This window comes from Alexandromys fortis, unplaced genomic scaffold (genome assembly GCF_014885135.2).
Source record: "Alexandromys fortis isolate MF-2015 unplaced genomic scaffold, M_Fortis_MF-2015_v1.1 scaffold_20, whole genome shotgun sequence".
Lineage (NCBI taxonomy): Eukaryota > Metazoa > Chordata > Mammalia > Rodentia > Cricetidae > Alexandromys > Alexandromys fortis.
In genome coordinates this window covers 3,950,297-3,965,687 of record NW_026067903.1, presented here as the reverse complement: position 1 = coordinate 3,965,687, position 15,391 = coordinate 3,950,297, and the positions used below count along the sequence as shown (strand labels likewise).

General features: G+C 47.5%; 1 protein-coding gene across 2 annotated transcripts in view; it reads right to left on the bottom strand.

Moving 5' to 3' along the window:
* Chst10 (carbohydrate sulfotransferase 10) overlaps nt 1–14,699 on the bottom strand; it is a 32,915-nt gene extending 18,216 nt beyond the window's left edge. Inside the window, exons 1-3 of one of the 2 annotated variants that reach the window (XM_050134802.1) lie at nt 14,336–14,699; nt 12,289–12,394; nt 2,613–2,744 (exon numbers count right to left, since the gene is read on the bottom strand). In XM_050134802.1, the coding sequence (XP_049990759.1) occupies nt 2,613–2,744; nt 12,289–12,394; nt 14,336–14,674 (577 nt within the window). In that variant the 5' untranslated portion in view covers nt 14,675–14,699. Of the gene's footprint in view, nt 1–2,612; nt 2,745–11,245; nt 11,335–12,288; nt 12,395–14,335 lie in introns of those variants that run through there. The other variant, XM_050134803.1, reaches the window with a different exon arrangement.
* Between the last annotated feature and the right edge of the window lie 692 nt (nt 14,700–15,391).

Genomic DNA, 15,391 nt, shown 5'->3' with positions numbered 1-15,391 from the left:
AGGAGTCCAGCCACCCAGCTACAGAGCAAGCCATAGACCTGAGTAAGAAGTAAGGAAAGGTGTACAGAAATAGAGAAAGGAAAAAGCCCATGGGCATGAGATAGATGGGATGATTTATGTTAAGAAAAGCTGGCTAGAAACAAGCCAAGCTAAGGCTGGGCATTTATAAGGAAGAATAAGATTCTGGTGTGGTTTATTTGGGATCTGGGTGGTGGGCTCCTCAAAGAGCAAAGGCCTAAAACAACAACATTACTGTTCAGAGGTTTAGTCCATTATCATCATGGTGGGACACGGCAGGCAGACACGGTGCTGGCGTAGCTGAGAGGCCTACATCTTGCAGGCAGCAGGAAGTCGACTGTGAAACTGAGACTTCAACACCTGCCTCCACAGTGACATGCTTCCTCCAACAAGGCCTACCGACTCCAACAAAGCCACACCTCCCAGAAGTGCCACCTCCTTTGGGGGGCCGGTTCCTTTCAAACCACCACAGGTGGCTTGGTGGGTAACGAACGGTGCCAGCTGTCAGGCTTGATGACCTGAGCTCAATCCCTGGGACTCATACGATGGAAAAGAAGAACCACCCCCACAAGTTGTCCTTTGACCTCTACTAAGGAAGGCTCATAAGTTTCCTTCTTGGCTTTTTACTTTCAGTGTCTCTTAAATTTTTGCAGTTCAGGTCTCTGCCCTTCTGAGAGCAGTGAGCACAAGCCCTGCTACCTCCCAGGACGGTGAAACTGCCTTTACCAGAGCCCACTGGGAAGGAGTTCTTTAAAAGCTCCTGTCAGAGAACATTAAAATGCAAGAGTGTGTTTTTTAATTCTTATTTTTGCTTTGCTTTGTTTTATTTATTTTTTTGCTTTTTTTTTTCTTTTGAGGTAGGGCCTCACGTGTGCTCTACCTGGTCTCTAACTCACAGGTGAATCCCCAGCACGGGCTTCCAGAGTGGCGAGAATGGAAGGTGTGTGTCATTTAACTATGTCTGACAGATGTCTCACTGAGATACAGTATACACCGTCCTGGCTTTTAAAGCAAACTAAACCACAGACAATTGAATCGTGTGAGTCTCCCTGCCGTGCCTGTGCCTTCCTTACTGAGAGACAATATCTAGGGATCAGAAATCACATGTTCTTCTTGGTGTTTTAGCTGTTCCACATTTGGGGCTGGTTCCCATCTCAGAAATCTGACTTTTATCTGTGCCATCAGAGAAGGTCACAGAACATGGCAGCTGACTGTGAAATGCCTCCAGGATGAAAACAATTCTCTGCCTTCATGAGAGATCACCACACTGGCTGCTGTCATCGCTAAAATCTCCAAACCGTGACACTGAGATCCTGCTCAGACTCCCTCCTTGCTCTAAGACTTGAAGCTCACTCTTCTGATTGAGCCCCAGCTCCCAAGCACCATGTGATGGTCCGGGATCCAATACAGCAAGCGTAACACCCCTGCCCCGGGTTGTGCAAACCTCGCCAACTTTCTCCCAGGGATTTCAGGAAGAAGACAGGCAGGTGGTGCCCGGTGTTAAGGGCCTGTAATTATCCCTGAGTGTAAACCATATGGGCTAACTTTGGGGTTTCCTTCTTCTTCCATATCCCCCATATCTGCTTCCAGTTTTGTCTCTCTGCTGGTAAAGTGGGACAGAGAGGATAGAGAACTGTGGGATGTTAGATGCCCTTAAAATAGCTAGGCCCATAACCAGGGTTCTTGGTGATATAAAAGGAGCCTATAGCCAAGTGGTCAAACTACTGTTTGACACAATGATACAGGTTAGTTCAGGTCAGCACAGCCATTAGATGGAAGAGTTGAACTCTGCTGGTAGAGACGTACCTCTAATGAGCTGTGTGCTGCAGAAGGCGGCACACAACTGTGCTCAGCTCCCGGGAACGGCTTCTCTGGCCAATCTACAGCACTAATGAGCTGTCCCCACATGAACCATGTCCCTCCTCTCCTTGGCTCCTCCACTTGGCCCAGAGGAAGTGGCACAGAACCGAAGTGCAACATCTCACAACTCCTTGCACATGGCAGCCCACCTTTCACTAACCAGACCCTCAGCTGGTACCGTCAGAGCAGGGAGCGCATCCGTGTTGTAAGCAGACGCCGAAGTTAACGAATGACAAGAACACGAAGCAGCTTGCCTGAGAGCAAACCTAGCCCTGTGTCATCTTCCTCCAACTAGTAAAGGGCAGTGAGATCCTACAACAGCCTCACCACACACATTTAAATGACCCTCCTGCCAGGATGCTGAGGACAACCAGCGACCGCGTGTCACCAGTGTGGAACAGCTGCCACTCTGAGCAAACACAGCCGGGTTTCTCAGGATGTGAGGCAGGGCCTGTGACAGTCCTTGCTGCCAGGAGCTCAGAGGTGCGGCAGGAAGGAAGCATCTCTATCCCAAAGGTGATACAGGGACTCAGTCACCCAGAAAGAACCTCTTCAGGAGGGCCTCAGCATGGCCATCTCCCTGCCCCTCCTCTCTCTGGTTTCTGTTATATGAAGATGTTGGAAGTCCACTTGTAACCTTTGGTCAGGACAGAGGTCCTTTAAGCTTGGTGACTGAGCACAGTGCTGCAGAACTCCACTTTCCATAAACCCATTCTGCCATGAAGCATACCTACCATCCGGGTCTTTAAAAGTCAACGTGATGAACTTGCTGGCCACCATGAACATGAAAATCACCCAAAAGCATGCAGCCAGCAGCAGCCACTGGTGGTGCATGTTGTCAAACGGGAGCCATTCAATGACCCTTCCTGGAAGACACAAGTGAGATGCCTTTGTCACTTGAAGAAAAAAAAAAAGTCACACTGGTGATTTCAATTAACAGAACCCAAATCATTAAGAACACTTCTTCTTTGCTAGAGTGAGTACTCTGACTTGACATTTAATTTAACATTTCATATTTAATGAATATTTCTGAAGGGCCCATCTTATAATTAAGTCAACTTCCAACACCCAGTGGAGGGGAATGACAATGAGCAACTATCGTTCTGGAATCCAGGAGACTGTGCTACTGCAGATCTGCCTCCCAATTCCTGTCTCCCAGGTCACAAGAAGCTCCTAGGAGGGCCCGAAAGGAGGAGAGGACCAGCAGGAGGACTGCCAAAGACTGGACTAGATCTTTGTTGGGCAATTCCTGGAGTGCAGACACCATGCTGAGGCCATCACAAGATGCTGTGTTTACAAACGCTGACTGGTGGACAAGGTATATCCACAGCGTGAGACTATAAGAAAAAAAATAAAAAAACCAATCATCTGTCCTTCCATAAATCTGTCCTTCCATAACCTCAGGTCATTTGCCTTCAAGGACCTGTGTAGAACTTGGGGGGGACGGTGCTCTGCATGTTATCACTGAGAGTGATGTAGGGCACATCTCTCGGTCCTCAGCCTATCACAGAAGTCGCCCTGTCGCAAGGATGCACAGGGAACCAGGAAACCACCGTCAATCCTCAGCAGGAGGGACAAACAAGTATGTTCCAGTCAAGTGGCACTTCCTGAAGCAGGATTAGACCATGCAAAGAGATCAAACTGGGCTGCTTTGCACCAGCTGACTGAGGTCAGCCATCAATATAGACAAGAGAAATGGTCTCCAGTCTGCTGCTGCTAACAGTGAGTGATTTCAGAAGTTGCTTCCTAGCCCTGCCTGGTCACAGCTCAGCCAAGACCCAGAAAATAATAACCCTCCTTATTCCCCAAATGCTGTATTCTGGAGCATCACGGAAACCGGGCATCTGAGACCCAATTCCTTCCACAGCACCCAGTGAGTGAATCTCTGACATCCCTGCCTGCATATGGTTTGCCAGGGAGCTTGCCACCTCCCACGCTGCATGTACCTTCCCAGGGTGTCTTGTAGTAGTACTCTTGGGGACCCACATGTGCGGTCCAGTGTATTTTCACTGGGATCTCCAAGTATGGTTGCAAAATTATATAAATATATAGGACCTCGGTTTAGTTTCAATTTCACATAAATACATTTACAGAATCTACTCAAACAAACAAAATCTCTATTATTTTTTTCTGCGCTTACATATTGGGTCTAGTGTTTCCTGTATGTTCCCAGGGAAGGTTGCCAGGGTAAATATGTAGAAATGTGATATACCTTGGTAAGTTTCTAGGAAACAACACATATATTTTAGATATGTCTTAAATGTTACATGGACACACCTGGAGTGAAAAACCATTTGCCGCTTCTGAAACTTAGATTTCACTGAATGGTTGCAGTTTACCTGTTAGAAGACATGTCAAATCCCTCAACTACCTGAGGTAGGCCACCCAAAGTCTCCCAAAAGTTTCACTCTCTCTTCCTTTCTCAATGGGGCGGCTCAGAGCAATGAGGATTTCTAATCCCAGTCTGTGTCTGACTTCAGGCTGCCTCTCAGGCCACCTGCTTTAGGCCTCAACCTCCACAGTCCACCTCAGACATGAGGCTTTCATCCTCCCAGGGCCTACACAAGATGAGGCTATGCCAACAAAGAACTAGTACATACTGTAGGCTAGATCACCCCAAGGCTTTCCCTGAGGCCCAGACGTATGGAGACAGAAAGTAGTTCCTTCTCTAAACCAGGAACATGCTTGGCAGAGCCAGAAATGGCCTGGCGCCAGGGCCTCGGGGGAGCTGTGGCTCTGGATTTTGAGAACCTTTTTCCACCCTAAGGGGCTACTGGTTATCAGACCTCAGATTGCTGCATCCTCCCCTCTGACATCTTTGAGGTACCCTGTGTTCCCCTTGTGCAACACTGATTAACTTCCTGCTGGCTTTGTCCCATGATGGCTTTTTGCTGACTCTGTTCCATTTTTCTCCCTAAAATAGTGTACTTCTTAATAAGCTTGCTTGGCATAAGACACAGCCTTTACAGGAACCTTTGACCCCCGCTGTCTTTATCTTTCTTATCCCCTAGTCCTCCTACTTACTACCCTGTCTGTCACTGAAGAATGACCTACTGGTTCAGGTCAAGCACCCACTTCCTACTATAGGCCCTAGGTAAACCAGGTTAGCCAACCCCTTGTCACCCTTTGCAGATTCCTGTGTCCTACTGTGGTGGCCGGAAATGAATATAGCAGTGTACTGTGTCCCATGAAGTCGGGGAAGGAGGGTAGAGATGCCATCTCGGATGATTTCCTGCTTTTCCCTCCTACAGATAGGCGAGGGCTAGGCTGTGCTAGATCCTTGAGTCCCGAGTTCATTCAACTTGTCCTCAGGACGATGACACTTGGAGGAGGTGTGGCCAAGGGTTGAAAGGGGGTGTCCTGCTGAGAAAGCCTGCAGCAGAGAAGCTGAAGGAGTAGCAGAGGAGTAAAGAGGCCAGACTGAGTCTCCGGGAGCTGGGTCCAGTGTGGAACAAAGAGGCCCTTGTGCCGAACGGCCCACTCTCTCCTGAGCTATGTACTGTGAGTGAGGACACACAGATAAGAACTGAACTGCCCACCCCACACACAGAGACTGGCTCACTCTGCACAGCAGGTGATAGGCGACCCCCGGGTACTGCCCACTCTGGTACCCGCTCTGTTCATTTCCCATAGATTGCCTGGGCATTCTGGTCCCTGAGCACCCCTGTGCCTGGCTTCAGGATCTCAGGGGTTTTATATTAATAAATATAATTCTCAGCGGGAAATGGTCTTCTGAGGGGATCTGATTTGGTGTAGCCACAGGACCCACCCACCTCTACAGGAAGCTGGAAGGGATAGATAAAGATTTCTCTGAAACAGGGAGCTTCACAGACACTGCAGGAAGCTTGGTGTTGCTGGGAGAAGTCAGGTTGGAAAGTCCAGTCATGCTTGCTCTGCGGCTGCCTTAAACCAGGCGTTCTTGGCTGGGCTGGTACCAGGGCATATCTATCCTCCTTGCCCTCCAGCTGGTGGCTGCAGGTTCGCTGTGAATAGCTGTCTGGTCCCCAGATTTCTCGTTTCTATGGATAAAACTACCACCTGCGCATGTGCCAAGGTGTTGAGATTCCCACAGAAGAGTCTGCCCGGGTATTGCAATAGCCACACAGCTTCTAGTAACATTCAGTGTGCTCTTTAGTTTCTAAAAGTTTAATAATTTTCAAGGCAATGATGTGTGTAAAATGTCCTCGAGCTGATATTTAGACGGTCCCTTTCTTTCCCAGTCCAGCTACTGTGCAGGTGTTGGGGAGGGAGAGAAGTAATTACAAAACTCCTACCTCCTTCCTACCACTTTCCAGTTCATTTCCTGAGCTTCTTAATATACAAGGGTCTCCTGTGGGGCACGAGGACTTAAAAAGTTCATGTGCAGAAACTCAAGCCTCTGTTCAAACTGGTCCTCTGAAAAAGAACAGGAGTGCCAAGTCTTTGCTGGTGTCTCAAGACAAGCCCAGGCTAGACGGCACTAACCCATGACCCCACGTCCTGCTATGGACTCTTTACCACTGGTGTTCAAGCTGCTCCCTATACCACGAGGAGAGGAAGGGCCAGCTTCCCTCATCACTGCCCTATTGGTGTCGCAACATTGGTTTCTCTCATTGGCTGCCCTGGGCTCTTGCTAGGCACTGCCTGCTGCCCCTCCAGGTGCGTGAGCATATGACAACTGATTAACGCACCAAGGTCTAGAGCAGCACCTCATGAACACAGACCCTAGGATGCAGCTTGCCTATTCTCCCATCTTTCTAAAGCAGGGTGCCACCTTGAAGACTCAATGGGGTCCAGCCTCTACATGAGAGACAATATCAATTTATTAGCCAATATCTGATGTCAGGAAACGTCAAGAGCTCTTAGAACACCAGTGCTACTGAACTCAGATCGTAGTTTCTAAGTCAGCCTATGAGCACGTTCTTGATTTACCACCTAACTTAAAATGCGCTGCTGTGTTGAAGAGATGGCTCAGTGGTCAAGAGCTTTGGCTGTTCTTCCAAAGACCTGAGTTTGGCTCCCAACACCCAAGTCTGGCAGCTCCCAACTGCCTGTACAACCCCAGCTCCTGGAGATCCTACCGAAGTCCTCTTCCGGCCTCTACGAACACCTGCACTCATATACTCATACCCATGGGGACCCAGACATCTACGTAAATCAAAAGAAAGTCAATCTTTAAAAATGCTGGTGAAAGAGTTAATGAATCGTGCTGGAGTCCAAGAACCTTAAACTTAAAACACTATACTAAAAGACAAGTCTATTGGATAGACCCAGTGCCAACATATATCGTCACTACGCAGAAAAGGGAGTTACAGGACGGGTGTCTGATCCTATTTGTTAATAAAAATAATATGCACACACAATGTACTTGAGAATGTGACAATGTTCATGTGCACACCCATAGTGCACTGAGTAGTACCCCGAGAAGATGGAGAGATGGTCACTTTTACTTTAGACATATTTATACTTCAAATGTGATTCTTCTACTGCACATAGCCTTCTCACAATAAAATGAATAAAATGTCAAAGAATGCCACCAACACGCATGTACCCTGATGCTTTTAGCTGCTGTTTAATTATTTTCTGCTTCACTACTGTTAGCCATAGTTTCTTTACCATGTGCAGTTTGGGGAAAGGAGGTAAGGACTTTTCTAGCCAGGAAAAACTGATGAGCTGGCCAGTGTGCCAATGGGCACTGGAACACTGAGCAAATACATATTTTCCTTCCTTGGTTAATTCTTGTGTGCTTTGAAAAATAAATAATTAAGCATGAACTGCAGAGAATAATACAGCAAACACCCTTTCCAAACACTCCACTGTGGCTTTGTTGAATGTGGGCTTTCTTTAAAGGAAACCAGGTTATAGGCACGGCTGGAGCACCTCCCTCCACTTGTCTGGACTGTTGTCTTTTAATCATATCTGACATTTGAAGCTGGTACTTTTTCCCGATGACAGGATAGTCTTTTTCCCTATGACAGGATAGTCTGGGGCAGGGGTGGGGGCAGTTAAATCAGGCTTGCAAAGAAGACTGCATGGCCTGTGGTGCTCACCAGACAGGCACACCACACAGGGAGGGGGAGACACACAATATTTAAGCATTTAGCTTCCCTGCTCAGGGCGTACAGTGAGAAAATATAGCGGTTAACAGAGGCACAAGGGCAAAAGGTGTAAACCAAGGGAACACAGTTAAAGCATAAACCAGACCTTGGCTTCCAAGTTGCATACTGAGCTGAGGAGACGGGGACAGCAGGGTTCCTGAGCACACTGGTTAGACATCCTAACCTAGTCAGTGGGCTCCAGGTTAACACAAGACCCTGTCTCAGGAAAACAAGGTAGGAGTTGGAGAGATGGCACAGTAGTTGATGCTCTTGTAGAAGAGTCAGGTTCGGTTCCCAGTAGGCATACACATCCAGGGGCTTACAATTGCCTATAGCTGAGCTACACTCAAGTTCCAGGGGGCATCTTAACCCTCTCCTGGTTACCTCAGTCACCCAATACCCATGGTGCATATACAGACACACAGGCACACACACACACACACACACACAGTGCCTGAGAAATGACATCTAAGGTTCACCTCTGGCCTCAATATGTATGTGCACACATGCATGCCCCTCCCCCATGCACCAGTAAGGGAGCTAGTAAGACCAACAGTATACAGTAATGGAGGGCTTTGATGAGTCCTGGAGAGAGGCTTGTCTAGCTAACCAACATGTGACTCCCTTGGTGATTACAGCAGCATCTATCTAACGAGTCTGGCTTCATGTTGAGGCCAGTGGTTGTCGGTCTTGGCTGCACGTTAGAATCACTACAGAGATCTCGAGAAACAGTGATGCCCTGGGTATGGGCAAGTCTATGGAGGTGACACCAAAGCAGGTTTCCAAGCTCTGTACAACACTCTCATAAGCACCTAGGACAGGAAACTGCTGGTCCAGTCACTCTCCACCCCACTCAGCCTCCTCAAACTTCAGTGTCCCCAACAGCCCTGTCCCCACTTCCCCCCTCCCCAGGATCTAGTTAAAATGCAGATTCTTGGCACATTCCAAAGTAATAGGCACTCTCCTTACATTTAAAGAGGACTGGCTGCAAAATCTTATGGAACCATGGCAGTCCAATGATACTCTGAATTACTCAGCTCTCAATAGACAGCTGAGAAACGTTTAATTAGAATCTAAGACCATCTTCCATCAGCGTCTCTGTTCCACTCTTCTCTGGCTCTCCCATCTATAGAGAACTCGACTCTGTGGAGTTAAGATTTGCTACCCACGGGAAAAGAAACCCTATGACAATGTGCCCTATTTTCTAAACAAAAAAGCACCCCAGAGTCTCACTTCTCTGAGCCTCTGCACTGTGCCCCTAAATATAAATCTTCTCCCTGAGGCTTGCCACCATGCCAGGGTGTTAAGGTCCAGGCTCACAATGTCCATCGGCAAGGGGGCTGGAAGCTGGCATGCAGTCCTTCCTCCAGGGTTCCATGAAAGGCCACTGCTTTCCGGTAACCAGGTGATAAATAGCCTTTAAAAAGCCTGACATTCTCCGTAATTAACTCCCCATTGTTCAAGGAGCCAATGCAACCCCACTATGCCACTTCCAGCTAATGGTGGGAGCAGAGCTGAGTGTACCCACACCTCTCCGGTCACAGTATGCTCCTGCACACAGAGCCTCAGCCCCCAGGAGCTGGCGTATCCGTCTTCAGCGCTTTCCTCTTTCCAGTCACTAAGTGGTACTTACACATGTCAAGATGCCAACATCTGATTCCAAGTCAGAGGGTGGGCTCTGAAAACCCACAGGCAGAACTGGAGACTAGATGGAGAAGCAAGGGAGGGGGAAAAAATACAGCAGAACCCACAAGAAGTCCAAGTCTCTCTTCTCTTTCTCTAAAGAGAGGCAGCGTGCATATGAACATCTGCAGTTACTAATGTGGTCACAGTGCAGGTACTGTCTTTGAGGCAACCCTCCCCTCTCCTGCATTTGAAAAGAGGGACGCCTATAGATTCACTTTTCTCAGCTGTCTGTGCTTTTCCCCTGTTGAAGCGCGAAGCCTATCCTGCTCTGTGATCAAATCTAATCCCAGCCTTCACTCTGCTTTTAATATGCTCACACTAGTTTAGGAAAAGGCTCCGGGAAAAGTCCCATGGCACGCAAGCCCAATCAAGTATGTTTAAACAGGCTTTAGCCATTCAGTCACTCAGTAATAGTCGCCAAGTGCTGATCTGAGCCCCTGAGAACACAGCGACTCACATAATGTAGTAATGTAACCTGCTCCATTCCTGAATGCTAATAGAGAGACTGACTTGCTAGGTGAAAGATCTGTGCTTAGCAACAGAGCAAGATAAGAGCAGGGAGGCTGGGGCCTCCAGGATAGAAGGTGGGTTTGGCAGAAGCTCAACACTGGAAATGACCACTTGCCTTCCAGTAGCATGGCGATGTCTTTCCAGTATCCCCAACTGCTAAGTGGCTATGGGCCACAGCCGGGGACTGGGAGCAGCTAGGTGCCTTACAGCAAACACGCTGGCTGTATCATTCAAGAGTAGGTCAAAGGGACAGACACATAAATGCGGGGAGGGGAGCGAGCACGCCCTGGAGAGACTAGAACGAAGCATCGTCATTCTCACTGCGGGGCTGTTCAGGCAGCATGACATAGAAAGGCCAGATTCTGGGCTCCCTGTTAGTCCTACAAGGTGGGAGGCGACAGTTCATCTCTTCAGCTGAGATGAGACTCTTGTTTTCAGAATGCTAACGGTTGATTTGTCTTTTTCTTTCTGCCACAGTTCACTAGTCCTGAATGTATATCCTCAAAGATTGAGGGGAAATTTCTGCAGTTAAATAGGATGTATATTTTAAGGATGTATATGGATGACCCAGAATTTTTTTCTTTTTCTTTTTTTTTTTTTTTTTGCTTTTCAGTTTAAAAGACATTAAGTTACTTTTCAGCAGAATATTGTTTGCCCACAAATACCAGTGCCTACCTCCAAACTTGAATATATTTCTATCACCCAATTGACTGGCTCCTTTCCACAAGCTGGTAGGATTCTGAGGACTTTCGGCACACGATGTCAGAGCTTTTCACTTAGTAGGGGCTGGCTTGCCATACACTGTAGGTCCTGCTCAATGTAACCTCCCTGCTTAAGCATTTGTGTGACTTCCACATGGTGAAAGGAAAGAACTGATTTACCTCCATGTGCTGTATTTTCTCTCTCTCTCTCTCTCTCTCTCTCTCTCTCTCTCTCTCACACACACACACACACTATATGTATATATATACGCACACTAACACACACACTATATACTAGCACACACACTATACACATATATACACTTGTGTGTGAAAAATAAATATAAAAACATGCATAAATTATAAACACTAAAAAGAAGACTCTCCACCCACCTTCCCGCCAAGAACCCTGAACGTTTTTTACGTTTCATACCAAGACTTTATAAACCAGCTCCTTATTTACAATGAGTTGAACAAAATACCTGGAAAAAAAATGAAATTGTATATTTGAATGTGTAATTTGATATAATAAAGATTATTTTTTTTTATTAAAACCAAAACTGGTGAAAAGGGGGATGGAGCAAATCAGGACGAGCTGAATAAGCCACAGTCTAGGGTCTGGAATTCTGAAAGCTCCAGGGAGGCTGTTGTCCCTGGCACAACATGAGCAAGAGGGGTTAGAGGAGGGTCTGAGGAGCAGAGCCGCTGAGGGCCCTCTGGGCTGAGGCGGGAGCTCTGGTCCTCACCGTATCACACAGACCTCAGGTGTCACAGATACAGTGTTCACACTTCCAGACCAGAAGGAAGGGTCACACAATTTGGTACTAACAAGGAGCTGTCACCCCTAGAAGGACACTGGGGAGAAGAGGACCAGAGCCCAAGGCTGGTATGATAGGGGTATCATCTGTCTGTCATACTTTTTGTTTCTGAATTGTAGGGTAGCACCAGATTTATTAATTACAGCTTAATAAAGCACAGGCCAGTGTATGAACCTGTCCTATAGAATTATACTACAGATCGCGGAGCCTTCAAATTCATAGCGTACGTTTCTCTGGATCCGAGTTCAGAAATTTTCTCTGTCTTCTCTGCTGCAGTCCTTCCGACCCTGCTTTAGAAGGCTGGGTTGCCTTCGTTGAGCAGGATGAAAACACATCCTAACTCTGTCCAGCGACAAATCCAACAACGGTCAACACAGAAGCTATGAGTGATGGAGTATCGTGAACACCTGCACAGGACAGCTGTGCGGGATGCCCCTCCCCAACCCGGGCACCAACTCAGTGCTAGCTGCAGAGTGTGTGTGTGCCCTTAGTATATTTAAAGAGGCATTTCTAATTATGCATGCACATATTCATCATCAGATGCTTAAGTTCCCTAAAATCTCTATACACGTGAGACAGGAAGCCCTATGGATAATGAATAGCAATGATCTTAAATACCTGACGGGTTCACATTTTCCATCACGAACCATCTGCGGCCTGGGGTTGAAGGTGTCACATGCCCATGCTGTTCTTGCCCTGCTTGAGGTCTGGGGCTCCTCTTGTCCTGTGTAGGATGATTTTAAAATAACAGTGAGAAAACAAGGCCATCCTTAGCTGCACGCAGAGTTTGAAGCCAGGCTGGGCTACATAAAACCCCATCTCAAAACAAAACAAAACAAACAAACAAAAAAAAAACTAAAACAAAGTAACAAAAGCACCACTGAAAGTTAGGTGAATTTTCTTAATATAACTCAGTTTCTACTGGAAACAGTCACTTGGACTATTCAACTGTATTTTGTGTGACAGGTCCCTCACAGAAAGCAGGTAGCATCTGAATTTTTTTTTTTAATAAACAAGAATATATTTCAAGTGTGCCAAGAGAGCTAGCTATTTAAACGTCATCCTGTGGTTTAGTATGAAAAATTAAAATTATTAATGAAATATTTTTACCAAAAACCAATCCAATCCCACTGTCTCATTTGTTCAACACTGGGTAAATAATTTTTAGACAGCACCATCCATATTCCTGATACAGCCTGGCTTCCAGGTTCCTTCAGGCTTTAGCACCTGACAGATTCTAGACAAAGGACATTTGATAAGTGAATAACAGGTTAAAAGTCAACCTCCAGGGATTAGAGAGATCACAGATTTAAGAGGGTTGTTGGCAAAATTAGCAAAAAAAAAATGCCTTTATTCTAAAAAAAATCCTCAATGTCAAAATTAAAGGCATCTCATGTCACACATCTTGAACAATTTAGATGGTGTGAGGAAAAAACAGACTGGATCTCGAGACCATAAGGTCTCTCATAGCCCTCTCTCCCCGCTATAACCCAGGCTCTCTCATAGCTTTTTTTGCTGTATAATCTCCTCAAGCTTAAAAAAATGACCCGATTGTTGCTGAAAAAGGCCCAGAATATTTACAATTTCTTTCAGTTTTACAAGAACCCCTATTTTCGTTTCTGGGAAGTAGAGACTTTCTCAGGTATTTCCCTAAGATTCTGTTCTTTGGGGGTCAAGAACAAACATGCAAAGATGTTTCTTTTCATCCAGAAATCCCAATTCTGCTTCAAGATATCCTATGTCCTGAATATCCAGGGGTCGCAAGGTAGAAAGCCATTTTCTCTTTGTGTCTCTTCTTTTTAACCCACTCACCTAAAAAAGATGAAGTCCTGGCTGGCGATCAGCAAGCCAGAATGAAGCTGAGCTGCCTCATTTTAACAATGTCTCGAGCCATTCCCCACTCTTGTCAATTCGAACAGACCAATGCAATGACCCAACTCCTTGTGGCCCAGAGCCTCTGTCTGGTCAGGACAATTTTTTTAGACAATCCAGCTGCTCAGCTAACCAGAACCTGGCTGAGCTACTTTGTATTCACCGCCCAGCCCTTTCCTGCCTGGAGTAGACTTAGAAAAAAGCACCAGCCTTTGGAAAACCTGTTTCATGTTTCCAGCCAGAAAGTGCAGAAATTGATGTCTAGACCTCCAACTTCTGTCAGGCCTCTTGGTGGAGAAAGTCCGAGGTGAAGCACGCAGGACCTGCTGGCAGCGCTCCTGCGGTTCCAGCGGGTCCTTCCCCTGGCGCCACAGGAGTCGCGCTCAACCGTGCGCTCACTCGGAAAAGCTACACAGGTTTCTCCCTCCCGTCCTCTTTTCCCTCCCGCACGCTCCCGGGACCCAAGACGGAAAATGTTCTCCTCTTTCCACCCCCACCCCAATTTACAAATGCAAATCCCCAGCCCAGGGTGGCAGAGGTAGATGATGGACGGTACAAGTATTACTGATTCCATTCATCACTGCATCCCGCACAAGGACGTCGCCTCGTTGCATAATTAAGTGATGAAAGCTCTGCCCGGGAAGCTCTCCATCCAGGGACGTCTTTAAGTCGCCCCAGCACACGTCGAGGTAGCTGGCCAGGGAAAACCGATTCCATCACCCTCCGGTCCACCCGGAATGGGGGTGGGGGACTGCACCTCACAGAGACCCGCCAACCCAGGTTTCCAGCTCACCCTCCGTGCAGCCGGTACCCGCGCGCTCCTCCCCGGCTGCCGGCGCTCCGCTCCGGCCTCGCGGGGCCTGTGGGCGTCCCGGGTGTCCTGGAGGCCAGCCCCGCCCCAAGCCTTCGCGCCGCTACTGGCGGCGCGCGGGGTGCAGGGATGTAGCCACGCCGGAAGGAGGAAGCCGGGTGCGCGCTGGCTCCGGGGCGCGAGGCCGCCGCCCACCGTAGCCCCGGAGTGCGGGCCTGGCCCTGCGCGTCGCCGTCGCCGCCGAGCTTGCGCGCGCGTCCGCGTCGCAGGAAGCTTGGAGGAGGCGGGCGCAGCCATCATCCCAGGCCCCCAGGTTCCCATTGGTTCCCAGCTACCCTCCTGTGGAGAAATTGAACAGATGCGCCAACAGCACCATGCCAGAAAATACCTCTGAGAAGGCAAACAATCCAAAATTTAGAAAAAGGTAACTAAAAAGGCAAACAAAACCCCACATGAATAGATCAATAATCCTGAATTTTTTTTTTTAACTTGGTAAATGGTCTGATCACAAGCCCTTTGGTACAGGTCTGTATTCTTTCTTAGTTTTTAAATTATGCTTCTTCTTCTTCCTTTTTTTTTTTTTTTTCTTTTGGCTTTTCGAAACAGGGTTTCTCTGTGTAGCTTTAGAGCCTGTCCTGGAACTTGCTCTGTAGACCAGGCTGGTCTGGAACTCACAGAGATCCACCTGCCTCTGCCTCCCGAGTGCTGGGGCGTGCCACCACCCAGCTTCTGCTTTGTTTTTGTTTTTTTTGTTTGTTTGTTTTTGTTGGGTTTTTTTTAAATAGAGTATACCTCACATTGTAGCCCAGACTGACTGGAACTCTCTATGAAGCTTAAGTTGGCCTCCAGCGTGAGGCAATCCTCCTGTTCCTGCCTCAGGAGTATAGGGCAGAGTAAGTATAGGGCACCATACCTTCCTCTATACATAATTTCTTTTAATAATGTTTAATAATGTCTTTTTATTATTTTAGTTATGTGACTATGTGCGTGTCCGTGGATGTGTGGGTGTGCACTTGAGTCCGGAAGAGTACAGGATCC